The 27,516-nt window shown below is 37.3% G+C and overlaps 1 protein-coding gene across 1 annotated transcript in view; it reads right to left on the reverse strand.

Moving 5' to 3' along the window:
- LOC149807436 (uncharacterized) overlaps positions 1 to 27,516 on the reverse strand; it is a 203,936-nt gene that overhangs the window by 134,576 nt on the left and 41,844 nt on the right. Inside the window, exons 4-8 of the mRNA XM_089955710.1 lie at positions 26,444 to 26,710; positions 17,955 to 18,521; positions 16,309 to 16,967; positions 13,520 to 13,768; positions 5,991 to 6,112 (exon numbers count right to left, since the gene is read on the reverse strand). Coding sequence (XP_089811836.1) covers positions 5,991 to 6,112; positions 13,520 to 13,768; positions 16,309 to 16,967; positions 17,955 to 18,521; positions 26,444 to 26,710 — 1,864 coding nt within the window. The remainder of the gene's footprint in view (positions 1 to 5,990; positions 6,113 to 13,519; positions 13,769 to 16,308; positions 16,968 to 17,954; positions 18,522 to 26,443; positions 26,711 to 27,516) is intronic.

Raw genomic sequence — 27,516 nt, forward strand, 5'->3', positions numbered from 1 at the left:
AAGCAGTACTTCTTTAGAAGCTAAAACTAAAATAAGCTTTCCATATAGTTATTACCCAGGGCATAATGTTGCTTTCGGGGGGGGGGAGGGGAGGGGCTGTCAAAAATATTTTGGTAGAGCATGTTCTCATGAATGTTTTCACTGAATTTGGCTAAATTTGCCCAATACAATTTCAGCAAATAATGACAACTATGGATGGATGGCTAATGGATATAGTCTCATGCCTGAATGTCAAATTACCTGTTGCCAAGGGAGGTAAAATAAATTGAAGCATTCTCAGCATCCAGTCTATTAACAGCAAAGGAAAGACATTTGGATTTATGAGATTAATCAATACTGTGCAAATGAAAGACATTTGGATTCATGAAGTTAGTGGCTACTTTGACTGCAAAGTGAAGACATTTGGATTCATGAGGCTAGTGGCTACTTTGACTGCACATGGAAGACATTTGGATTTATGAGGTTAGTTGTTACTGTGACTGCAAAGGAAAGACATTTGGATTCATAAAGTTAGTGACTACTTTGATTGCAAAGGGAAGACATTTAGAATCATGAGGTTAGTGGCTACTGTGACTGCAATGGGAAAACATTTATGTTCATGAGGTTAGTGGCTACTGGGAATGCCATGTGGGTCCTGTTTGTCATATATAACCATTTTAAGAAATCATGAAGCAAGTTTCCAACAGTGGCGACTCTCCCACCCTCTGCTTGATTTCCAATCTCTTTTGTTTCCAGTCTTTTGTTAAGTTACAGTACTTGTGCTTGTGCTAAATCAATCTCAACTCATTTCTAAAATAAAGTGTATGAATATGTCATACTTACACCTGATATGATGGTGATATGGCTAATTCTTTACTATGAACTAAACAGAGCAAGGTCAAACAAGTGACATGTATGCATAGGCCAACATTAACAAAGTCTACTGGCCACATCTGTAGTATATAAATAAATTAAAATTGTTGCAGTGTGTGGAACAATGTTTTGTTCATCAATCTGCAGGCTTGATTCACAGGTATAGCTTGATTCACAGTTATAACAAATGGAAGCCTGAGTAGATATGGAAAATTATTTAAGAAGCAAAAATCTGCAATAATCGTCTTGGCATTGCAGTGTTCAAGGTTTTACAGCAAAGTCCTTATGTCAAATTAAGAAACAAATGAAAAGAGGAAATATGTTGTGGCATTATAGAATAACAAGCTAAATGCACATCTGAATTCGACAGAAGCACAACAACTATCAGACAAGAGTCCCTCAGAGGGATTAATGCTCCACTGGATGAAAATAATTTCAGGAAATCCCAGAAAATACAGTTTCTTCATTTTAGTTCCTAACTGTTGAAACTATTAGTACCATATTGGTCATAATTTGCATTATTTTCACTCATATACCACAAGAAGTCTTTTGGTGAAAACACCTTGTCTATGTATCTAGCTATTCAGGAGAAGTAGCAATAACAAGATTTACAAGATGGCACCAAGGTACCCACAGGAGCCCATAGTGGCTGAGTGGGCTAAAGCACTCTCCATCATGGATCACTGAGATCTCAACTCCGTCTGTGCTGGTTCAAGTCTCGGATTCAGCCAATGTGGGTATGTGAGAAAGCTTTCCAGTAGCTTCTCATGGGTTGGTGGTTCTTTCCGGGGTTTTCCTGGGTTCTTCCTCCGCCATTAATACTGGCCACGATGTATAGCCTATCATGTGCTAAAAAATGGCATTAAACCCCACAACAACAACAACAAGGTAGCCATACCAGATGTTAGATCAGCATCGGTTTCATTTTGGAGATGACATCAAGGTACCCATACTGGATGTTAGATCAGTATCGGTTTCATTTAGGAGGAACTAGACATCATACAAAGCTTTATAGGGAAAAGCAACCCATGTGAAAATGGCTTTCCACTTCTGGCAATAACAATTAGGTATGAAACAATATTGATGTATTGATGCATCTATAATTTTACCAAACTGATACACATCAAAATAAGAGGTGGCAATTGATACAAAACCATACCTAGCCTATACAAGTTACTTTAATATTCATCAGTCATCAATACAATTATTAGTTATCAGCGTTCAAAGAAATTGATTTCGACACAGGCCCTTGGCTCGTGACTTTCCCTGACTGAAACTCCACAAGCCAGGACTCCAAGTTTCACATGCCCTAAATTTCCTCCTTTTTAATATTGTCACAAAAATGTTGAAGTAGCTATAATTCATATATATATTTAATATGGTTTAGATGACGCAATTGTCATTACTGTCAGGAATGGTCCTGGCTTTTAAAAAGCTGTCGCAAAAAAAATCGCCAACCTCAATATTTTGTCACCAATTTTCAAAAAGTGTCGCCAAAACAAGTAGTGTACATTTTTCCAAGTGTTAATTTAGTCTATTAATGTAACAGGCAATGAAAATTACAAAAGATGGGTTAGTTAATACTTTAATTACAACAAGCATTAACAAAATGTTACAAAGTGTTACATGAAGATCCGTCGCGATTTTAGGGCTGCCCACTTGTTGAATGCAGTTTCAAAGTCTAATTTTTCACATCTGTACATGCTGATTCTCATTAAATTCTCGAGAGATGAGATGCAGAGCTTATTTCTGATGTCAGTTTTTATGAGGTTCATCATACGGAATCCACGTTCACAGTCTACAGTGCTGACAGGTGACACCAGTAGTCTCTCAGCAGCCCCCCCCCCCCCCATGGCTAGCTTCCCAAAGCTTGTAGCGAATTGCTTCCTAACTCCCAAGAATGATCACTGAATGCTGTATAAATTGTCTCGACAAGAAAAATAGGATCTCCGTTCCCACGAATGAAACTTACACGAGTCAACACCAATACTGGACCGTATATATAAGCATAAATTCACACCCAATTTAGGGATTCTTTCACTCCTGTATTTTGAGAAATAAATAATTATTATTAATTATGCAAAACTGTTTTTTTTTTTGTTGGTTTTTTTTGCTATTTCTTGTTGCGGAGTTTAAGTCTCTGCAGCCGTAACACGAGACTGATGGCAAAAGGAAAAGATCAATGACTAAAATGCTGCACTGGCGACAGATGTAGTTGTGATTGAGATTTTTTCCATTTGTTTTGTATTTATACACAGTAGTCGGTACTTCAAAGGTTATCAGTTTTCTATGAATGTTCAGCAAAACTATTGTATTGGTATATGTATTTAAAAAAAACAGAAGGATTAGCCATACAATTAATTATATCTGTTCTATTCGCGTCTTCTTAAGTCGGTCAGTTGTAGGTATAGTGCGGTAGCATGATTGACTGTATCGCAGCATACAGTCCTCAGCCCAGATGTCAGCATAAGCAGATTATGATGTAACAATGCACTGTAAAGATGGGGTTGTCAATAAGAACAAAGGATCGTTTGTGTAACAGATTGATTCCAATGCATTGCTTTGTCAAGTTTGTGGCTTCCTTTCGTTCTGCCTTTTAATTTATCCAGTCCAAATCCATGATTGTATGTACAAATTAAATAACCAAAAAGTATGTCGCCAAAAAAATCGCCAGATGGGATATTTTTGTCGCCAATAAGGAAAAAAAATCGCAATTTGCGACATTGGCGAAGCCCAGGACGATCCCTGAGACTGTTCACTACACTCACTAGTAACTGGAGGGTCCTGGTCTTCAAACTTCTCTTCGTGATTCTCTGAATGAATCCTGGTCAGAATCGAGTAGACATTATGTCAATCTCTTGTTTGCAGTATTTGCATATAATTAATACCCTCCCCTTCTATTTCTCTTTTTACCTGCCGTGCTTCTTAAAGAAAAACTCCGTCAACCAAGAGCTCTGAAATTTATCTGTGGTGCACTTGGCCAATAGCTAATTGTTTTATTAATTGGCAAAAAATTTATGAAGTACACTTGAATAACATTACGACAACTGAAATGATCAATCTTTGCATTCTTTATATGCAGTACAATCCTACTTCAAAGAAATGTTGCCGCTGTTCACAAACTTTCAAAAAAAAATAGATATGGCTTAAACATTAACACTCAAGGCAGTACCACGTAATAAGTTTTGTTATTGTACACGCATCTATCATCGATTTGAAGTACTGACAAGAAACTGCTCCATTTCCTGATCCAACCTCGTATGCAAATAAGAACACTGAGCTCACCCACTGCAGACTTTGAACACATCTCTCTAGCTACTGTCAGCCAATTATGTGAAACAGTGGTTTATACCCGATTTATTTTCTTTTGATTGCTATTATTTAAATTGTCCAAGTTGTTTGTTTGACATCAGCTCCAAACATGACTGTTGCCGTTTTTACGTGCAACATTAACAGGCATATACTGCAAGTGTGTGGGTTTTATTTGATGAATGCTAAAAATTGTGTTATCTCAGAGCATGACCATATCAAGGGGTTTGGGAGTTATTCATTGTATTTTAAGCATGGCACACCATACTTCAATTTGATTAAAATCAGATCTCAATTTCACATAGGACAGTGATCATCTGATTTAGATTGTGATGTATTATGGAAGGTATGTCAACATCTTGAAAATTTACACATTTCATCTGCACAATCAAAGTTTCCTCAGGCAAATTATAGTTTTTGACAAGCCTGATAGGCACCTCATTTTTAATACAGGATTATGGACCAGACCTAATATTACAGGAGTCAGTGGAGTTGGGCTATCGGATCTTTTTAGCACTGGTCGTTTACATTTCTATTATTTTACTTCATCTGAGACATATGTTGCAAGCACATGTACTCATTTATGTTAATTAAATATTCTACAAAAACAACAAGATGATGTGGATGGTAATGTCCCTCAGCAACCCACCTCACTGATTCAACCCTAATTATCTGATCTTAACTGTATATTCAGCAAAAAGATACATTCCAAACGTGTCCCCTATAAAAGATGCATTCCAAATATGTCCCACATAAATCATGCATTCCAAATGTGTCCCCTGTAAAAGATGCATTCCAAATGTGTCCCCCATAAAGGAGGCTTTCAAAATGTGTCCCCCATAAAGGAGGAATTCTAAATATGGTCCCCCATAAAGGAGGCATTAAAATGTGTCCCATTAAAAGAGGCATTCTAAATGTGTCCCCATTTATAAGAATGCACATTACTCATCATCACCCCTTTTAAAAGAAGATACTCTTTTGATTTGTATCTTGTCTCCTCTAAATTGATGGTTATTCTTCCAGTGTGTCAGACAGTGATATATGTTATATTGAGGTTTAACTGGTGGTCATTGTTTGTTTTAGTATCAAGTAAACAATATCCACTAATTAGAACTGTGTCCAATATGGATCATTTATCTGATCAAATGGTGGAACTAGGAAACACCTAAAAGGTTGAATTAAAGTCATGACAACTAACAGGTGTCTGTTCAAAAGCATTTTTGTTATCTTGTCATGGATGAGAATGGCATGTGAGTGTGTGTGTGTATGATGTCTAGCAATGGGTCATCGTGCTGCAGACAAGTAGTATCATGTCCCACCCAGTCAGATAATCCTGACACCAATCTGGCCAGTCCTTACAATAACCTCTTAATACTGAGCACCAAGCGAGGCAGCTGTTAGTAGCATTTTTTAAGTCTTTGGGATGACATGGGTAGGGTCTGCACCTACGACCTCCCACATCCGAGGTGGACACTCTAACCACTAGGCCACCATAGCAGTCCGAGAACAGCATATAAATGGATGCTAAATATGTGTCTGTGAAAAACAAAAATGCTGCATGCACATACAGAAAATGCAAATGTTAATTTATTTGATGATGATAGTGGAGTTTATGTACTGTATACAAAACTGTAGAACAAAATGCAGGTATGCATGCATCAGATATATACAACCTCATGAACTCATGGAATTTAAAATATAGCGTAACACTCCACACTACTACTCCCATCCCTTCATCATCTTAAATCAGATTGAGAAAACTTAAGGTCCTATGCAGCAGTGGTACAACAATTATTGAACCCAAAATAAACATGAATTGTCTTGTTTACCTGAAGTAGAGAATTGTGCCTATCTCATGTTGGAACCTGAGGAATAAATCCAGCTGTTCTGCAGTCTTTATTGGTACAGATGCTGCCTGATTCAGTTCCTCAACCAGAACGAGTGGAATGACCTGAAATTCAAATTAACAAAATTGGAATCTTGCAAAAAACTTATTTTAGAGAAATCATTGCTGGAACATCAGTTTTGTGGATTGGTGGTTCTTGTTGGGGTTTTCCGAAATTCTTCCAACACCTCAAGATACAGTATACTAAACTTACTTTATAAAATAATTTATTGTTTCCCATCATGTACAATGTTACAACATAAATGCTGTCCAAACATTTACAGTAAATACAGTAACCTAACTTTTGTTGGCAATTTTATTTATGGGGTCGGACTATTTTGCGAAAATCAGCATGACCCAATGCTGCTAATCCAGGGGTGTCCAAACTTTTTGCAAAGAGGGCCAGATTTGATAAAGTGAAGATGACGGGGGGCCAATAGTTCCTTCTGATGTTTTTTTAAACCATAAAAGTTATATGCAAATATACACTGTTATAGAACAATGAATAAATAATATAAAAAAACAAAAAAAAAACAATAAAGAAATGAAATAATTTGTATTGTCACAATTATCTTTATTTTTCAAATGACAATGTAACTAAATATAAGCCATTCAAGGAGACATGAACAACTCTATAAACACAATTCTGCCTTTCATTCATATCTGGAGAGTCAGATAACATTGAACTGTATGTAATACCTTAAATTTGCCCGAGTTAGATAAATATCTTTGCCTCATGGTCATTTTAAACAGGAGTTATAACTAATGCAAAGTGTTCTGTTATCACTAAAGTTGAAAATAAGTGAATTTTGCTTTTGTCTTTTAAAAGATCTTTCAGATAAATAATAGTTTGTGCCACATATACAGGTACATAACATCAACTGTTACAACCAAATCTTATTCAAGTGTTTAATAAAATAAGTGACATAAGTCCAAGAGCATAAGTGTGCTTTTGGCTTTTCACTGTTACAAGTGACAGATGTTACCATTCAAAACACTCAATTTCAGATTGATCAAGAAACCGATAACTTGCTGACACTAATGAGAAGGGTGATACTGAGATCTGGATTTCACTAAAGAGGCCAGGTCTGGTTTGAGGGCAGTGGTTGAGATGCGTAAAATGTCACGTAAGTGGGAGTCACTTAGTCTTGACCTCAATCGGTTCTTGTTTAAGTTCATGACAGAGAATGTCTACTCACACAAATATGTGGAGCCAAATAAGCTCAGAATATTCTTAGCAAATGTTCGCATTTCTGGAAATCTGCTTTTATCCAGCTGTCCGTAAAAGTCAACAAAAGAAAGCTGCTGATGTTTGTCACGCCACTGATCGTCACACTGCAGCTCAATGAGCTCTAGCTGCAGCTGTGGAGGAGCATCATCAGGGTCCACGGAGAAGGGTGAAGAAGAAAGCAACATGTCCTTTTCAATAACAGGAAAATCCTAAAGTGTTTGTTTTGTTCCACAGAAAGAGATGCGGTAGCTGTTGCATAACTCTTCATTTGCACACCGATGTTGTCCTGTGGTAAACTGTCAATTACCTCTTTCAAAGCTGGGAAGTGCATGGTGCAGGGCTCTGTTTGGGACAAGTGTCTTTGGAAAAGTTGTAGCTTCGTTCCAAAGGCCTTGACGTGAACGTATAGCTGGTTCACCACTGCATCTCGTCCTTGAAGATTAACATTCAGCCCATTCAGATGCTTCGTTATGTCAACCAAAAACGACAAATCTGCCAGCCATACAGGATCGGACATTCTTTCATCGGTTGCCCTTTTCACACAAAAATGTCTTATTTCTTCTCTGAGAGAGAAAATTCGCTGCATTGCGGACCCCCAACTTAGCCACCTCACATCATTGTGATACATTGTGTCTCCGTATTCATCTTGGATGTCAAGCAAGAACTGCTGAAACTGTCGGTGGTGCAGAGCTTTATAGCTAATAGAATTGATAGCCTTTACCACTGGTTTCATAACATGATCAAATTTGAGATGTTTGGCGCAGAGAGCCTGCTGGTGAATTATACAGTGTAGTTTAATAGTGTTACCTCCTTCCTCGCTGACTTTACTGCAAATCAGTGTGGACAATCCACTTCGCTCACCGGCCATGGCAGGCACACTATCGGTAATGATCCCAGAAACTTTACTCCACAGTAGTTTCATATCATCAACAGCATCACAAACAAAAACGAATATATTCGTTCCTCTGGTTTGGTCTTTAAGGCTTTGGAGGTCAAGCAGCTCCTCTATTACGTTCATGCTGTCATCAACTCCTCTTAAAAATGCAAGAACTGTGCAGTATCAGAAGCATCGGTGCTTTCATCGCAGGCTAATGAGAAATAATCAAAAGTCACTCCCCTGTCCCTCAGTTGTCTCTTAATATCTGACAATATGTCCTCCACTCTCCGTGCCAGTGTTACTTGCCAGGCAAACATTCATAAATTCTTGCTTCTTCTCGGGGAAAATGTTCACCACCATTTTCATGACACAGTCTTTGATAAATGTACCTTTAGTAAAGGATTTGCCATGTTTAGCTATTAACATGACCACTTCGTAGCAAACTTTGGTGATATTTTCCTTTGACTCACATGCCCGCGTGAAGAATCGCTGTGTAATGCCAGAGAAGCTTGGAATTGCTTCACATTTTCAGCGCTGTTACTCCCTGTTAGCTTGTCTCATATATGTTAGCATGTTTAGTCTGGTAGTGTCTCTTTACGTTGAAATCCTTACAAGGCAACTGTCTCGTTACAAATGAGACAAACACAACTGCCTCGATTTTCAGTGAAAAAGTATTGTAATTCCTATCTCTCCAAAAGCTGCAGCCCTCACTTTCAACTTTCCTCTTTTTCTTTTCAGTCGCCATGGCAGAAATGAGCGGAGAAGGTTTCGTGTGCTAGCGGGCCATAAATAATACATTATATGACCGAAACTGCGGGCCATATGAAATCTTAGCGCGGGCCATGATTGGCTCGCGGGCTGGACTTTGGACACCCCTGTGCTAATTGATCAGCACCTACGGCACAACTTAACATGGGTTAAGAACCACTGCTGTATATGATATATACATTCAGCAGGTAGCAACACTTATATTCCTAATGTCAATGTGTTCAGGGAAGGTATTCAAAATATAAAATGCACTATATATTTTCAAAACATCTTGTGTACTAAGATAGTGGCTTGACTCTTCAATCCCAATTGTTACATATATCTGCTACCCCTACCAAGAATGTCTCACTAAGGCCAGCAATATTTGTTTCACATGTTAGATCAATCGTCTGTTAAGTTGTGATCGAATATCGTGCACTGCTCTTGTTGACCTGAAACATTTGTATCCGAAAAGTTTTAAAAATCGGGTCTGATGCAAGGAACAGATTATGGCATCATCATTTCCACCTAAAAGATATGTAACAAACACTTGACAGTGAGTCGACATGACTTAATGACCTCCAGTTCAGTTTCAGAAACAGCAGTTCCGATCTCAAGGTCAATTAGTTCTTGCTACATCACTCAGTTCAACGTGATCTTTATATTTTTAATTCCTGTGGTGGCAACTGTCGACTCTCCCACAATAAACAATATTCAAAGGGAAATTGGCACGTCATCCAATAAATACAACTGATTTAGACCACTATCATCTATCTCACTGTAGGCAACATACACACAGAAATGACATGTCAAATGAAACCAATTGTTACGTTTCCTATTGTTTTTCAAAGTAGGGCCAAACATATGAATAAATATTCTTTGCTGAGAGTTTGGACTTTTTAAAGTCGTATCTGGTTTTTATTTTTAGCTTCAAATACTGTTTTCGTATGTTGGTTGACAATTCTAAATGTTATTGTTATATGTAGGGTTTAAAGCCATTTTTCAGCACAAGAAAGGCTATACATGGCGGCCAGTATTAATGGTGGAGGAAGAACTCGGGATAACCCCGGAAAGAACCACCAACCCACAAGAAGCTACTGGCAAGCTTTCTCGCATATCCACATTGGCTGAATCCGAGACTCGAACCCACACAGACATAGGTGAGATGGCAGTGTTCCATAATGGATTACTGTAGAAGCACAGCCTGACCATCAGGTGTCTTGCATGAAAAACTTCGATTGACAAAGGTATCTGAAGTATTGATATCAAGTTAGTCTGTTTCTGTGATAATTCCATGGATTCTAACATGAAAACATACTCTGAGCAAGAAAAGTTATTACATGCCATAATTATATGAAACTATATGAAAAATATATTTTTTGTTATTATTATTCAAATAATCATTTTAGCAATGTACAGTCTGCCGCAGTACATCAAATGCATTTCTGAGGCTAGTTAATGACTTTCTCACTGCTTTTGATAGTGTAAAGATTAGTATTCATCCTCCTTGACTTGTCTGACACAATAGACCATGATATATTACTTCATCATCTCCTGAATGTATTTGGTGTCTATGATACAGCCCTATCATGGTTCAAATCCTACTTAGTCAACAGGACATAAATTATGCCTGTACAAGGAACAACATTCCAGCCCAGTTCATCTATTGTGTCTACAAGGAACAACATTCCAGTCCAGTTAATTTACTGTGTCTGTACAAGAACATTTAATTATGATCTGTGTTACACCTGAGCGAAAATGTGATTAAAGAACATTAAACCATGGTCTGTATTGGACTTGAGCTAGAATGGGATTAAAGAACATTTAATCATGGTCTGTGTCAGACGTGAGGCAGAATGTGATTGAAGAACATTTAGTCATGGTCTGTATCGGACTTGAGCTAGAATGTGATTAAAGAATATTTAGTCATGGTCTGTGTTGGACCTGAGCCACAATGTGATTAAAGAACATTTAATCATGGTCTGTGTTGGACCTGAGCCACAATGTGATTGAAGAGCATTCAATCATGGTCTGTGTCAGACCTGAGCAAAAATGTGATTAAAGAACATTTAATCATAGTCCATATTGGACTTGAGCTAGAATGGGATTAAAGAACATTTAATCATGGTCTGTGTCAGACCTGAGGCAGAATGTGGTTGAAGAACATTTAGTCATGGTCTGTGTTGGACCTGAGCCAAAATATGATTAAAGATATGAACCAGAATTGGATTAAAGAACATTTATTCATGGCCTGTATCAGCCACAATGGGATTAGAGAACATTTAATCATGGCCTGTATCGGGTCTGAGCCAGAATTGGATTAAAGAACATTTAATCATGGCCTGTGTCGGGTCTGAGCCAAAATGGGATTAAGGAACATTTAATTATGGCCTGGATCAGGTCTTGGCCAGAATGGGATTGAAGAACATTTAATCATGGCCATAAGGGTGAGCAATTTAGACCATTCAGCCACTCAAGGCCACCAATCTAAGCCAGAAAAGCTCATTTGCAATTAAAGAACATCTGATCATGGTCTATATTGGATCTGAGCCAGAATAACTCATATGCTATTAAAGAACATTTGGTCACATCTGGACTGCTACATTAGACTGCTGTAACAAATAGGACTTCATTATTTCAGTTTATATCAAGTAGGAATTAATGATACTTTATCACTGATGGTTGTTTGTCAAAAAGTTTCATACCTGAACTAAATCATACATATTTACTTGCTTCAATTTGTTCACATACTATTAATTATTATTTATTTACTGTATATAATCTTTTCAATGTGAGTAAGTCTCAACAGCTGGATGACAAATTTATAGTGTGCACTTACGGAACATATGACCATAATCTTCTTCACTTTTGTACTTTAGCAATAAAGGTGTTGATAAAACTTCCACAAAGATTGATAATGCTTGCAGTCTTAGCACACTGCATACTGAGTTGCTTTTCTTCACTTTTTGGGTTGCAGGTATCATGATAAAAATGAGATTTTTTAATCCATATAAATAAAAAGAAATTTTATCTTCTTTATTAAGTGCTTTGATAGCTACTTATTATTATTATTGCTTTCTTTTAATGCTTCCTCTGAGTGCCTGCTAGTTTTTCCTCAGTGTATCTGTACGTTCTTACTCATAATGCCTGTATGTTCTTCCTCATAGTGCTTCCTCAAAGTGCCTGTTAGTTCTTCCTCTGGGTGCCTGTTAGTTCTTCCTCTGGGTGCCTGTAAGTTCTTCCTCTGGGTGCCTGTTAGTTCTTCCTCAGAGTGCCTGTAAGTTCTTCCTCTGGGTGCCTGTTAGTTCTTCCTCAGAGTGCCTGTAAGTTCTTCCTCATAGTGCTTCATCAGACTTCCTACAAGTTCTTCCTCAAAGTGCTTCCTCAGAGTGCCTGTTGATTCTTCCTCAGAGTGCCAGTAAAATCTTCCTTAAAGTGCATCATCTGAGTGCCTGTTAGTTCTTCCTCAGCATCCTTGTAAGTTCTTCCTTATAGTGCTTCCTCAAAGTGCCTGTTAGTTCTTCCTCCGAGTGACAACCGCTTCGGTGGCTTAGTGGTTAGAGTGTCCGCCTCGGATGTGGGTTCAATCCCTGGCCGAGTCATACCAGAGACTTACGAAAATGGTACAAACAACTGCCTCGCTTGGTGCTCAGCATTAGTGTAGGACTGGTCGGCCTGGTGATAGGATACTGTGACTGGGTGGGACATCATGCCACATGTCAGTGGCATGATGCCCCAATGCTAGACATCACTATAAACTGCCACACTGCAGACATTGTAGTGACATGACTGAAAAATTGTTAAAAGCTACGTTAAAAACCCAAGTAACACACACACACCCCCTCAGAGTGCTTGTATTTTCTTCCTCATAGTGCCTGTAAGTTCTTCCTCATGGTGCTTCCTCTGAGTGCCTGTTAGTTCTTCCTCAGGCTGCCTGTAAGTTCTTCCTCAAAGTGCTTCCTCAGAGTGCCTGTAAGTTCCTCAAAGTGCAATCTTTGAGTACCTGTAAGTTCTTCCTCTGAGTGCCTGTAAGTTCTGCCTCATATTGCTTCCTGAGTGCATGTTAGTTCTTCTTCAGAGTGCCTGTAAGTTCTTCTTCAGAGTGCCTGTAAGTTCTTCCTCATAGTGCTTCATCAGAGTGCCTGTAAGTTCTTCCTCATAGTGATTCCTCTGAGTGCCTGTAAGTTCTTCCTCACAGTGCTTCCTCTGAATGCCCATTAGTTCTTCCTCAGATTGCCTGTAAGTTCTTCCTCATAGTGCTTCCTTTGCGTGCCTGTTAGTACATCATCTTGGCCCTTTTTATTGCCACTTGTTGCTCTTAATAATTCCTAGTGCTATTTCCCAGGATGATTTTGTTATAATAAGTTCTAAAGATTATTAACCATAAAAATAAATCTGCCTCAAGAAAGCACACTGAAGGGTGTTTGTTTTCACTGCAACAGACAGATGTGCAGAAATATATAACGACAGTCAGACACTTACATATCAATATGTCCCATCTGCAAATAGTGAGGGCATAACATGTTGATGAATAAGCAGGATGAATGATATATGACAAAAGCAAGTTATAAGCTTGGTTAGCTGTACATTTCTGCAGTATTATTTTCTATTATTTTACCTTTTTTCCAGCAGATTTAAGCTTCATTAGTGCCTCTTCCATTGGTAGCCAACTGGTCGGCACTTCCTCACCCCAATATGGCTGCTCTTTAGCCAACTGGAAAATCCTGTCTTTCAATGCTTGCAACTGAGGTTCATGCTGGGTGTTATCAATGGCAAAAAATGTTGCCACATGACGTAAAGTTGGCTTATCATTCAAAATCTGGCAAATCTGTGGGAAATACATTCTGATGACTTCTTTTCGCTTATCCTGCAAAGAAAGGACATAAAATCGGAATGCGCTATGTATAGCATGGGACATACTTACAGCTATGTATAGCATGGGATGTAATGAGAGCTATGTATAGCATGGGACATACTTAGAGCTATGTATAGCATGGGACATACTGAGAGCTATGTATAGTATGGGATGTACTGAGAGCTATGTATAGCATGGGACATACTTAGAGCTATGAATAGCACGGGATGTACTGAGAGTTATGTATAGCATGGGATGTACTTAGAGCTATGTATAGCATGGGACATACTGAGAGCAATGTATAGCATGGGATCTACTGGTAGCTATGTATAGCATGGGATGTACTAAGAACTATGTATAGTATGGGATGTACTGAGAGCTATGTATAGCATGGGACATACTTAGAGCTATGTATAGCATGGGACATACTGAGAGCTATGTATAGTATGGGACATACTGAGAGCTATGTATAGTATGGGATGTACTGAGAGCTATGTATAGCATGGGATGTACTGAGAGTTATGTATAGCATGGGATGTACTTAGAGCTATGTATAGCATGGGACATACTGAGAGCAATGTATAGCATGATATGTACTTAGAGTTATGTATAGCATCGGATGTACTGAGAGCTATATATAGCATGGGATGTACTGAGAGTTAAGTATAGCAGGGACAAACTTAGAGCTATGTATAGCATTGGACGTACTGAGAGCTATGTATAGCATGGGATGTACTGGTAGCAATGTATAGCATGGGATGTACTGGTAGCTATGTATAGCATGGGATGTACTGAGAACTATGTATAGCATGGGATGTACTGAGAGCTATGTATAGCATGGGATGTACTGAGAACTATGTATAGCATGGGATGTACTTAGAGCTATGTACAGCATGGGATGTACTGAGAGCTATGTATAGTATGGGATGTACTGAGAGCTACTTATAGCATGGGACATACTTAAAGTTGTTATGGTAGTAGGGCTGCAAAGACATCTTACACATGTCAATAAAGTAAATATACTAAAAGCTGGTATGGAAGTAGGACTGCAAAGACATCTTACGTGTGTCAATTAAGTAAATACACTAGAAGCTGTTATGGAAATACCCCTGCAAAGACATCATGTGTCATTGAAGTAAATACACTCTAAGTTGGTTTGGAAGTAAGACTGCAAAGACATCTTACATGTGTCAATTAAGTAAATACAATAGAAGCTGTTATGAAAGTAGGATTGCAAAGACATCTTACATGTGCCAATTAAGTAAATACAATAGAAGCTGTTATGGAAGTAGGATTGCAAAGACATCTTACATGTGTCAGTTAAGTAAATACAATAGAAGCTGTTATGGAAGTAGGATTGCAACAAGATTACAATGATATTTAGGGTGTAATGGCTCTTAATACATTGAGGTAAATAATTGCTTCTGTCTACACTAGATTAATATAATATTATGCAACATAATATATGTATCAATGTCAACCTATCAGCAATTTGAGAAATACAAATCTGTGTAACCTATCTACCATTTCAGTAACACATCACTGTAAGAATCAGCCATTTGATAAACACAACAATGTGTAACCTAATACAAAGTATTCTATTAGCCATTTGAGAATTACAACACTAATCTATCAACCACTTTGAGCAACATAAGAATGGGTTAGTACAAGGCCTATTTTTATAAATTCTGATACAGGTAATGCGCAGCAAACATATAACATAGACTGATTTGATGAGACCATGTCTCAGTTTCACAAACTCCAAACCCACTTCACTTGATTAGAACTGTGAAAAAGTTAATTGTTGAGATTAGTTGCCACAAACAGCAAAGTCCACTAAAATGCACAGCAGCAGTGTGGTGATGTCGAGGGAGAAGATAACACATTGATTGCAATGCCCAAGTGAATTCAGTTTTTATACATATGGGAGGCTCGAGGCATCTCTCATAAGCATTACTAGATCAATCATTTTTTAGATGGATCAGTTCAGCATGCAGTCCACATTGGACAGTAGATGGGATGTTTGGTTAGAAAACTTTTAAGGTTTCAGATCAATGTGGTACTGACAAGCATATACGAAGGTCGTGATAAAGCAGTGGTTTATCTCTTTTATTGTGAGCCAGCTTGGAAACTGGACAATGAATACGAATCAGGTTTTGAAAGGAGTTGCAAGGAGAGAAAAAGTGCTTCAGAAAGGCAACATGAGGTTTGGTAATGTGCAAAATACATTGATACCATTGTATGGTTCAAATAAAGAGAAACATCACCTTTGGTAATAACAGACTTGTATTTAATAGCCTACCGAGTTACTCATGGCTTTACTGTTTCGTAACAAGTTTTAATGATGACACAGCAAACCAAACTTGCAATCTATGCACACTGAATATATATATATATATATATATATATATATATATATATATATATATACATACATCAAACTACATGGGCAATGTAAGCAGTACAACTTTTATAGCTGATACAACAGACCACAAAGGCAATGTAAGCAGAATAAGAAAAACTAATGCATTTTAAATAACATTTATATCTACCTCTTGTATTTTATCCACATGTGTACCAACAAGAATCACAGGTGGGGCAGATGGGATGCCAACATCTGGAGTTGTCACTGAGGTACTAGCTCCAGGGGATGTCACTATGGTATCAGCTGATGAGGATGTAACAGTGATGCCCATTGCTGGAGATGCCCCTGTGCTGGAAGCTGTTGCAGATGTCATTGTGCTGCCAATTGCAGTGGAAAAAGTCAATGTTGTGCCAGCTGCAGGATATGTAAATGTGATGCCAGTTGCTGGTGATGTCACCATGATGCCAGATGCAGTGGAAGTCACTGTTCTGCCAGCTGCAATGGAATTCACTGTGCTGCCAGCTGCAGCAGATGTAAATGTAATGCCAGTTGCTGGTGATGTCACCATGATACCAGCTGCAGTGGAAGTCACTGTTCTGCCAGCTGCAGTGGAATTCACTGTTCTGCCAGCTGCAGCAGATGTAAATGTAATGCCAGTTGCAGGGGATGTCATTGTGATGCCAGTTGCTGGTGATGTCATCATGATGCCAGCTGCAGTTGAAGTCATTGTGATTCCAGTTGCAGTGGAAGTCACAGCGATGCCACCTGCAGGGGATGTAACTTGGGAACCATCTGCCTGGGATGATGCACAGCAATGTATTGAATTGAGCCAAACTTCAACCAGTTCTGCAAAGGATCAAAGACAGACATTAATGATAATAATAATTAATTTTATACTGCATAACACAGTGGTCCATCTACAGACAAGTGCATCATTCTTTTAGCCTGCACTCCTACAAAATAATCAGTTCTATAATTATAGTATAATTATGTATATATATATATATATATATATATATATATTCCATTACGCTAGAAGAAAATATGAATTCAAATTACTGTACTCTAGAAGAAAACATGCATTCAAATAGCAACCAAGGTCTTCATAATCATTTATTTTCTCTGGATTAGTTTTTGTTATGCATATTTGATTTAATTTATATTTGATTTAATTTAATTGTTTGTTTGTTAGTATTAAAATATTTTTATTCCATTATGTGCTATTGTAATGTAATTGTATTTACTGGATTTGACATTTTCCAGAAATTAATTTTCCAGAAATTCAGTTCAGTTTGATGTGACTCCTTTTGTAAACACTAATAATAGAAACTTTGTATCTAATGCTGACCTAGTTCCTGACCATGATTCAGAAATCAGTGAGTGCTGAAGCAAACAACTTTTTTATTTTTATTTTATTCTTTCTTAGAGTAAGATTCATAAAGAGAAATTGAGGCCATACTTGGAATACATGACAAATAACATGTATCAATTAGGTTTTTCCGGTGGATTGACACACATCAGGGCATCTGTTTGCATTTTACTAAGAATTAATATTGATGTATTAAGAAATAATAGCTATTCTTGCCATATTCTTCTTTGTAGTTAACCGGAATTTATAACTTTCACTGTAGATCATGTTCTCATATTCTAGGCAAACTCAACTCTCCATAAGGGTCATGGGGCAAATATTTTAAACATTTAACAGGATTTTTTGTAGATATTTTCTAGTCTGGAACAGCAAATTGTTTGTATCAATACATTCAATGTTCATTAAAATGTTTGTCCAAACAATACTGGAAACTAGTTTTGTCTCTGTATGTTGATCAACATTACCTTGAACTTGATGCAATTTTAATCCGTCTGTATCAAAGTAACAATCATCATCTCTCACAAGATCTGTGAATTGTTGACTGAGATTGGTAACCAAGAGGTATATCGCACGGTGTGTAAGAAATGTCTGGTGTGTAGTGTAGAATACATATTGGCCTGCAAAATCCCATATTGCCAATGCTGCATACTCTTCTAAATTCTTTTTTAGTTCGTCTGCCTTCTCATTGACCAACTGAAGGAATTCCATTGTTGCATCACCTATACTGCTTTCAGGTTTTCCACTGTCAAGAATGGCATCATGACTCGCCTCCAGTGCTTGGGAGTTTACATCAACGTTTTGGTGAATGTCTAACTCTGGACTGGTTGGCATGTCATCATCTTCGATATCACTGAAATCATTGTGATAGATGACATTTGTGCTGGATGTTATATCATCCTCATCACTGTCAATAAAATCATTTTGATAAATGATTTCTCCATGCTCTCCCTGCTCACTACTGACCTCTGACCTCTCTGTTTTATTAGTCAGGAGCTTTACAATACGTTGAAGGCGAGTCAGCTGATCAGAATCTTGAAAAACAAAAGGAAGATAAAATGTTTTATAGCCAAATAAAGTTATCAATTATCTCACTGAGTATTGTTTACTTTGTCTCTGCATAACATATAATACTAATCTAATGCAAGATTTTACATTAGTTACAAATACTTGCATAAAACACTACCTTGGTAACACAACAGCAATTTCTATTAGACTGAGGTTGTTATAAATTTTGATACTTCTTTTTATGTTATACATTTTCCAGTCAAAAAATAAACTGATAAATACTTAATTGGTTACATAATAGTTGTTACTGAAATGATTAACCAGTTTTCATACCATGTAAATTTATGTTGTTGTTTAGGTTTAATGCAATTTTTTAATGCAGTTTTGAATCTGATAAAAGCCTGATAAGAACCATTGTCCTATTGGAAGCTACTGCCAAGCTTTCTTATACAACCATATTGGCCAAGCCCAAGATCAAACCCACGCAGACTGATATGAGATGGCAGTAAAGGGATGTGCATTAGACCACTCTGCCACCGTTGGCCCCAAATATGTATGCTCCGTAACATATACCAAATAAAAGTAGTATAACCCCAAGGACCAATAATAATAATAATAATAATAATGTATAGTAATAATCATATAACTGGATAATGAACATTTGAATGAGCAGAGCCAAGGAAAATCACATGCAGGCCAGTAGTTGGACCACTCTGATGATGAAAAGAAAAGTATGTCTGACCCATGTATGTATTTGTCATGAATGAGCATACAAGTGAGTTGAGTGAGTGAGTGATCAATCACAGTACATGATGTGGCACTAACATCGCCTCCCTGCCTACTAATAAAATCCTTATACATCTTTCATCTTTGGATGAACAACACTTTACTCGTTCTACTTTTGCATATAGTGTTAGTCATAATGCGACAGAACTGTAACAACTGTAAATTTCTAGTTTTCGAATCTGGTAAGATACAATGTATCTGACATACTGAAATACCCACATGCAGGTTGTGTATAGTATCTGTTTCATTTGTAGTATTGTATATAAATTATTCATTCTGTTTTGTTTTAGGTGTATCCCATTGCAGTGGGATGACATCATTAAGAGTCAAGGTCAGTAACTTCACAGCTGATGGACATTCAACTATGTGTAAATAGAATTACCTTGGAAACAAAGTATGGTCTACCTGATTTTTGTAAGGTTATTTGCTACAACTTTGAGCAAGCAGACCTGACCTTGCCTACAAATTTGAAGGACATATCCACTGGCCTTGTTCCAGAGTATGTTATTGTGTCATACGTCAGTTGAGAATCTGTATATTAGGTGGATGAAGTAAATAATTATTCATTCAAATCAGTAATTTAGTTGGGTTCAGTTATAATTTGAGAGGAATCATTTATTTAACTTATTCAATGGAATTATAAAGTGCTCTAAATTCTAGCGACAACTTAAAATTACTGGCACAACAGCTCATTAAGGGCTACTGGAAAGTCAGCACATTAAGGGCTATTGGAAAGTCAGCTCATTAAGAGCTACTGGAAAGTCTGCACATGAGGGCTACTGGAAAGTCAGCACATTCAAGATATGGAATTCACTCAGAACATTTTATGTTTCTACATGTGATAGAACTGAACACTGAAGTTTCCATCTAAATGTTCACACTGAATTCTGGGGCAATACGATATTTGTCAAATTATAACAAATTTGTTGGTTTCACTTTTTCTGCTATTTATTTTAAGACCATAGAGTCTTAGCACATCTCAGGAGTAGCACAAACAACATTGCATGATGGACAAATTCTGGTCATCACATCAGTGCCATTTTTACTTAAGAGACAAACAAGCTTTAAAAGAAGCATTTTAGTGAAAACCCAATGCTGAAATGATCATCAATTCTGAAGAAATCTTTCAAACATTATTTTCAAACTGGCCACTATGGCAGCCATGTCTGATTTTCAAGACTGCTGGTGTAGCAGCCATGCTAGATGTGCTTTAGTGGCAAGATTTTTATTTATGACCAGCTATATATCATAAGAAATGTTTTAGTGATATGATACTGTTTATATAACCATTAATTGAAGAGAAGTGGTAAAATTTGCAAGACATCCACCATGGCAGCAATATTTGAGCAGTACCATTTCATTTTGGGCCAACAAAAACTTCGATTGGATGTCAGATCTGCACCAGTTTAATTTAAGACAAACTGGACATCATGTCTCGGAGTAAAAATCCGATGTTGATATAACAATTCTTGCTGAAGAAGTAGCGATTAGTAAATTTTCAAGATGGCTGTTGCGGTAGTAACACTTACATCAGAGAGGCACCATTTTCAGATTGGGCCAACTATACATCATATGAAATTAATTAGTGAAAACTCTATGTTGATATGACCATTCATGAGTGTGTGAGTGTGATAACAAGACTTTCAAGATGGCTGCCATAGTGGATGAGTTCATCACAGTTAGGACCAGCTAGAAATCATAGAGTCTTCTAGTGAAAACCACAGTGAATGACACATGGGCACCATTTTCACATAGGACCAACTAGGCACCATGAAAAGTAATTTAGTGAAACCCCCATGTTCATATGACAATCTGAGTAAATATGGTAAATTCTTAAGATGACTGTCATATTGGATGTCAGATCAGTACCACTTTAATTTAGGGTAAAGTTAAAAGAAGTATTTAGCCCTATGTCAAAATAACTTTCTGTTCTGGAGCAGTGATACCAATATTTTCAAGATGGTTGCCACGGTGGCCATAGTAGGTTGGTTAATTTGCATCATATTTATCTAGGACAAAGTAGATATTGAAAGAAGTCTTTTAGTGAAAACCCTATGCAAATATACCTTTCTGTTCAGGAGTAGTGATACCAACATTTCAAAATGGCAGGAGGAAGTGTGATAACAAATGATCTTCATGATAGCATCTATACTGGATATGCATTAGCAGCAAGACGTTCATTCATGACCAACTAGACATCATAAGAAATGCTTTAGTGAAAGCATAGTCTTTTACAACCTTCCATTCTGGTGTAGAACCATTAAGATTTTCAAGAAGTCCACCTTGGCAGCCATATTAGGATAGACCATGAATCATAGAGAGTCTTCTAGTGAAAACCTCATGTTGACATGGCCATCCATTAACTAGTAGTTTTTGTCGTTGTAGGGTTTAATGCCATTTTTCAGCTCAAGATAGGCTATATATGGCGGCCAGTATAATTGGTGGAGGAAGAACACTGGAAAATCCAGGGAAGAACCACCAACCCATGATTAGCTACTGGCAGACTTTCTCATGTACCAACGTTAGCCAAGCCTGAGACTTGAACTCACGCAGACAGAGGTGAGATGGCAGTAATCCGTAACGGTGAGCACTTTAGACCACTCGGAGCCCCTTAACTAGTAGTAACTACAAGATTTTTCAAATGTCTGCTAGCTACAGTATCATATGCCAGATGGCACCATCTTCTCATAGGTGTGTGTGTGTTTTGGATTTTTAACATAGCTTCAATAATTTTTCAGTTATTTCGCTACGATGTCTGCAATGTGACAGTTTATAGTGATGTCTAGTACTGGGGCATCATGCTGCAGACATGCAGCATCTTGTCCCACCCAGTCACATTATCCTGACACCAGGCCAACCAGTCCTAAGACTGACCTCTTAATGCTGAGCACCAAGCGAGGCAGCTGTAAGTACCATTTTTATAAGGTCTTTGATATGACTCGGCTGGGGATCGAACCCACAACCTCCAGCATTTGAGGCAGACGCTCTAACCACTAGGCCACCGGAGCGGTCAGATCTTCACGTTGGACCAATTATCCAATTTGATATATATATATATATATATATATATATATATATATATATATATATATAGATAGATAGATAGATATATATATATATATATATCATAACAAGTTATTTAGTGGAAAGCCCATGTTCAAAGGACAAACTGTTAATGTGGAAATATGACACATTTTTGTCATAACTGCCACTGGATGAATTTAGTTTCAACTAGTAATCACAAAAGGTCTATTAGTGAAAACCTTATGATGACATGAGCATCCATTCACTAACCATAGTCATAAACAAGATTTTCAGGATGGTCACCATGGAAGCCATATCTGACATCTGAGTAAGTTTATTTTAATTTAGGACTACCTATACCTTATGGATGAACGTGTTTCAAAAGCAAAACTCCAAGTCGCAATTAGGAGAAGTGGCAATTTCACACTTGTGCTAATGGACCAATGACAAATGCTTCCCATAACCAGTAGTGCTAATGATACAGTTCTCATGTATAAAGGTCAAAACAACGCCAGATCATCTGAATAGTTTTACTCCAGTCTCTGAAGTTCATAACAGAATCCCACACTCTTCATTACCTAACAGCTACACAACCCAAAACATAAGGCTGAAATGTTTAACTCATTAAGGTCAAATGATGTAATTTCGCAACATGAGCTGGTACCTTTCTTCCAGGGCCTGAGGCATCATCAAAATGCATGGCAGACCCAAGCCGTTGCTACAAGAAACATGAACATTCTTCTCACATTAAAATAAATACTTCTGAAAAAATATATTTCTGAACCAGATTCCCTTTGGTCAAATCATCAGCATTCCTATCCCATACTAGATTTTTTTGTAAGGATTCTTTTAAATTTCTTCTCTTTATATCTAAGGCAGACTTGACTTAACTTCATACGGTCAGACAAACACTGGAAGTCCAAAACTTCATCCCACTGCTACTGTACAGACTTCATGCAATCTCAAACAACTTCTATTTGACTAGACAGAACAAGAAAACTTTCTTTTCTACCCAAATCTTAACAGAAAATAAGCATAACTTTTTTGGTCTTAACGAGATAATAGGACTTTATGATAAACACCTTGTTTTAAATATCCAATATTGCACTTGCTTCGGTTGTTCACACATTTCATTATCACTAACATTAATACTGTACATTCTAATACTATGTGAGATGATTCTAAGCATGACTGAATACAAGTTATTATTATTATTTACTATTATTATTTACTAGTTGGGAAATTCATTGAGTAATATCAGTAGCTGATCATACAACCTTGGATCTAACTGTTGCAATCTCAAGTCATGGAGTTGCCATGATGGTGATTAAACTCAAGATTGCATTATATTTTGCTACTATGCAAGGCTGAAGAACAGTGACACTGGCAACCGATTTTCTCAGAAAAAATGGGAAAATTCCTCCTCTACCCCCATTTAAACAAGTTAAGTTATGGTTTAAAATATGACCCTCCAAAAGACTCTATACTAATTGCCTTGTACTGTCTTTGCATTTCATCAGTCATACTCTACACCGCTGTATAAACATTCCAACCTAATGTATGATTTAGAACGGAAGTGTTGTATCCCAAAGACGTGCTAAAGAAGACTAGACATGAAGTTATAGAGAAACTTTTCAAAAAGTTGCTGTTCAAAGCTCAGTATGGTTAGGTTTATTTTTGGTGTTTTCACAAAAAGGAGTGGTGACAAAAAACATCTTTGACCTTACAGCGCCTCTTGAATATTCCAGCATTGCTCTACGTTTCTGACCAACTTAATTGCATTTAAAAGCTAAATCTCCAATATCATACTATTTAGAGACTTATTTCTATAAATTGTATCTGTTCCTGAATATATTTGCCTATTAATTAATGAAAACAATCAAATAAAGTGATACCTTCTGAGACACAGTGATGTCCACTATTATTCCCCATGACTGGTTCACTTATCGTTTCAAACAAATTTTATGTAGAAGATGATGTATACATGGAAGTTAAGATGTTCACATCACTCATTCTATTCTTAAAACACAAAATGATATTTACATACTATTGTTTACAGTGAGAAACACAAGTCTGTATGTTGTTATCATCAATAACTTACAGAAATCGGGCAGTAATAGTTGATATCTTACTTAGGAAGCGTAAATGGTCAATCTTCTATCAAAAATCATGCCTGTCAAGAGTTTGCTTGTTGGCATAATAGATACCAACACTAGTTATTTGATGGCTTGATGCCTACATGTCGCCTTGAGATACAACAAAACACTGGAACTAACCTGGCCAAGACAAGGCAGCATCTCAACAGTTATGATCACCCAATGTTCCTGTAAAATATCACAGGGGGAAATTATTTTTCTTTCTTAACAGAAGAAGGAGAACTTTGCATTTTTGGGGGAACTTAGTCACACACTTCACCTGGTTAGCGTCACCCCTGTCTCAAGTCAGTGGAATGCCCTGTTCGAAGCTGATAATGTGCATTATCTTTTAAACATACAACCCAAATAAGTTCTACATCCAAGATTTTATCCTAACACCAATAAATGCCCTAAGAACTTTTAGGTCTGACACTCACACCATCAGGCCCTAAACATATCAATGAATTTCTCTCCATTTAATCTCCATGTTCTGGTGAAAAAAATAAAATAACAGAGTTGAGCAAAATCCAGTACTAGTAGCTGTAATATTAATTTTCATAAAACATTCATATAAACACGTGAGTGAAATAACAAGGATCTCAAATATTGTCATGATTTTAACTTGGCACAGCCTGCTGACACCAATATGTGCCCGGTATAATGATTTTACCACACCACAACCTGCTTTGAACACCAACATATCCTTTATGAAATAAAACCACAAGCATCACATGTTCTGCATTTGTTCCCAGTAATTATATATGTACGTTAATAAACCTGTTCAAACATGTGCATAAACATGTCTGTTGCACGATGCTCCTGTGCTATACATCACTATAAGCTGTCACATTGCAGACATCATAGCAATATGACTGAACAATTTTAAAAAAACCTTAACAATCCAAACTGCATACACATATACACACACACTGTTCAAAGATATAATATATCAGTGAGTATGTTGTTCCCTTGTCGAAAGAGACTTTCCAGGAAAAAGATAAGACCAGTTCTTCCTTGTCATATCTGAGTGTTGAGTCTCTGATATTCTTGAGTCAAATGATGTTCAAATTAGACATTGTGGCAGCCATACTGAATGCAAGATCAGCACCATTTTCAATTATGACAAACCAGACACCATTGAGAAGCTGCTGGTGAAAATTGCGATTGAGGCATCCATGTCTGAGATAAGGAATTTCAACTATTTTCAGTCAGGACTAGATATCATAATGAGTCATCTGGTGGAGTAGCAATAACAATATATTCAAGCTGGCTACTATGATGGCCATACTGTACATAGACAGGTACAATTTTCATTTAGAACCAACTAGACATCAATAATAAGTTATTTGGGGAAATACCACTGTTAATATGATTTTCGATCGTAGAGTAGTAATAATAATGCCTGCCATAGTGGTCATATGGTATATCAATTAAGCACTACTTTATTAATACCAATTAGAATCCATAAGAATTCTTAGGTGAAAACCCCCTATGATTTGTTCAGATGTATTAGAAATAATAACATTTTCAAGATGACAGTTGTGGTAGCCATTTGGGATACCAAATGGTGCACTTTTCATTTAGGACCAGCTAGACATCATGAAAAGTCTTGCAGTGAAAATCCTAAATTGATGTGACTATCCATTTAGAAAATGCAGCTAGACCAATATTGTTTCAAGAGGGCTGCTATGGTAACCATTCTATATTACTAAGGAGCACCAGATTCATTTAGGATCAACTAGAACTTGAGATGCATATGTAATGTAAAGGATCATGTCAATCTTCCACGTAGTTCAGGTGGAGCAGAGAAAGTGAACTTCTGCTAACGGACAGATGGACAATGGAAGGCAGACATCAGACAACTTACCTCAGCTATATCCAAAGTTTAATGACTATCTGCATAATAATCAAGGAATTATAGGAATTTTGCATCATTGTTATGAAAGAATAGCACATTTCTTGTGTTATTTTTATTGTAAAGCTCATGGAAAATGATGGCCTACCTTCATTCTGTACTATCCATTCACCAGTGTCCATATCGATTTTACAACAATGTTTGTGTACTTCGATTCCCTCGGTGCTTTTCCTCTCTGATATATCAACTTTCTGCCCAAGGAGGTGCTTTGTCAATGTTGTCTTTCCAACACCATACTGCCCAACCACCATTACTCGAATGTTAAAAACCTTCTCCTTTCCATCGCGCAAAGCCTCTTTGTACAACATAAGGGATTTGTCATCCATACGAAGAATCTCCATAGGAATGACTGAGCCTGGAATCAAATTTTACAACATTCATTCAAGAAAGGAGAACACTAACATTTTAATAGGAAATTATCAAATGTGTAAATATAAAGTTTATTTTCATTCTCTTGCAGTACAAATAAAATCACTTCTTTTATGCATGCACTAAGTTAACAGTAAACTATACCATATATTATAACTGAATACAGTATAATCTAGTTTGTGTGGTGCTGATTGTTTGATGAACCATAGGCTAATTGTGTCTAAATTCAACCTTCACGTCCAGCCCTAGAGACGTTACCAATGTAAAAAGATTGTAAACAGAATTAACATCATGAAGCTGAAAAATAGCTCAATTGCCAAAAGCTTCTCTAGGATTATGGATAGCAAACTAGAAAACTTGTAGATTGTTCGTTGAGAACAATCAGGAGATAGAGACAATGCTTGCAGAAAACCACTGCATACACAGAGACCAAAGCATTGAACAGTCAGCGGAGATGGACTTTGGAAAATCATGGCAAAATCTGGCCGCCCTTACAAGTTCATCACGGTCATTCATCATTTCCAGGACGACATGGTGGCCCACATAATGGACGATGGCAAACTCTCAGATGCCTTCCCAGTCACAAACGGGATCAAACAAGGATGCATTGGTGCACCCACTCTCAGCATAATGGTCTATGCCATGCTAGCAGAAGTATTCCAAAACAGTGATAAATGAAACCCTGTTAGATACAGGACTGACGGTAAGTTGTTCTAATCCCAAATGACTTCATGCAGTCACGAATGTGAACGAAACAGTCATCAGGAAAATCATCTTTACTGAGGACTGCAC

The sequence above is a fragment of the Sinohyriopsis cumingii genome, chromosome 1 (genome assembly GCF_028554795.1).
Source record: "Sinohyriopsis cumingii isolate HCF-2022 chromosome 1, ASM2855479v2, whole genome shotgun sequence".
NCBI lineage: Eukaryota > Metazoa > Mollusca > Bivalvia > Unionida > Unionidae > Sinohyriopsis > Sinohyriopsis cumingii.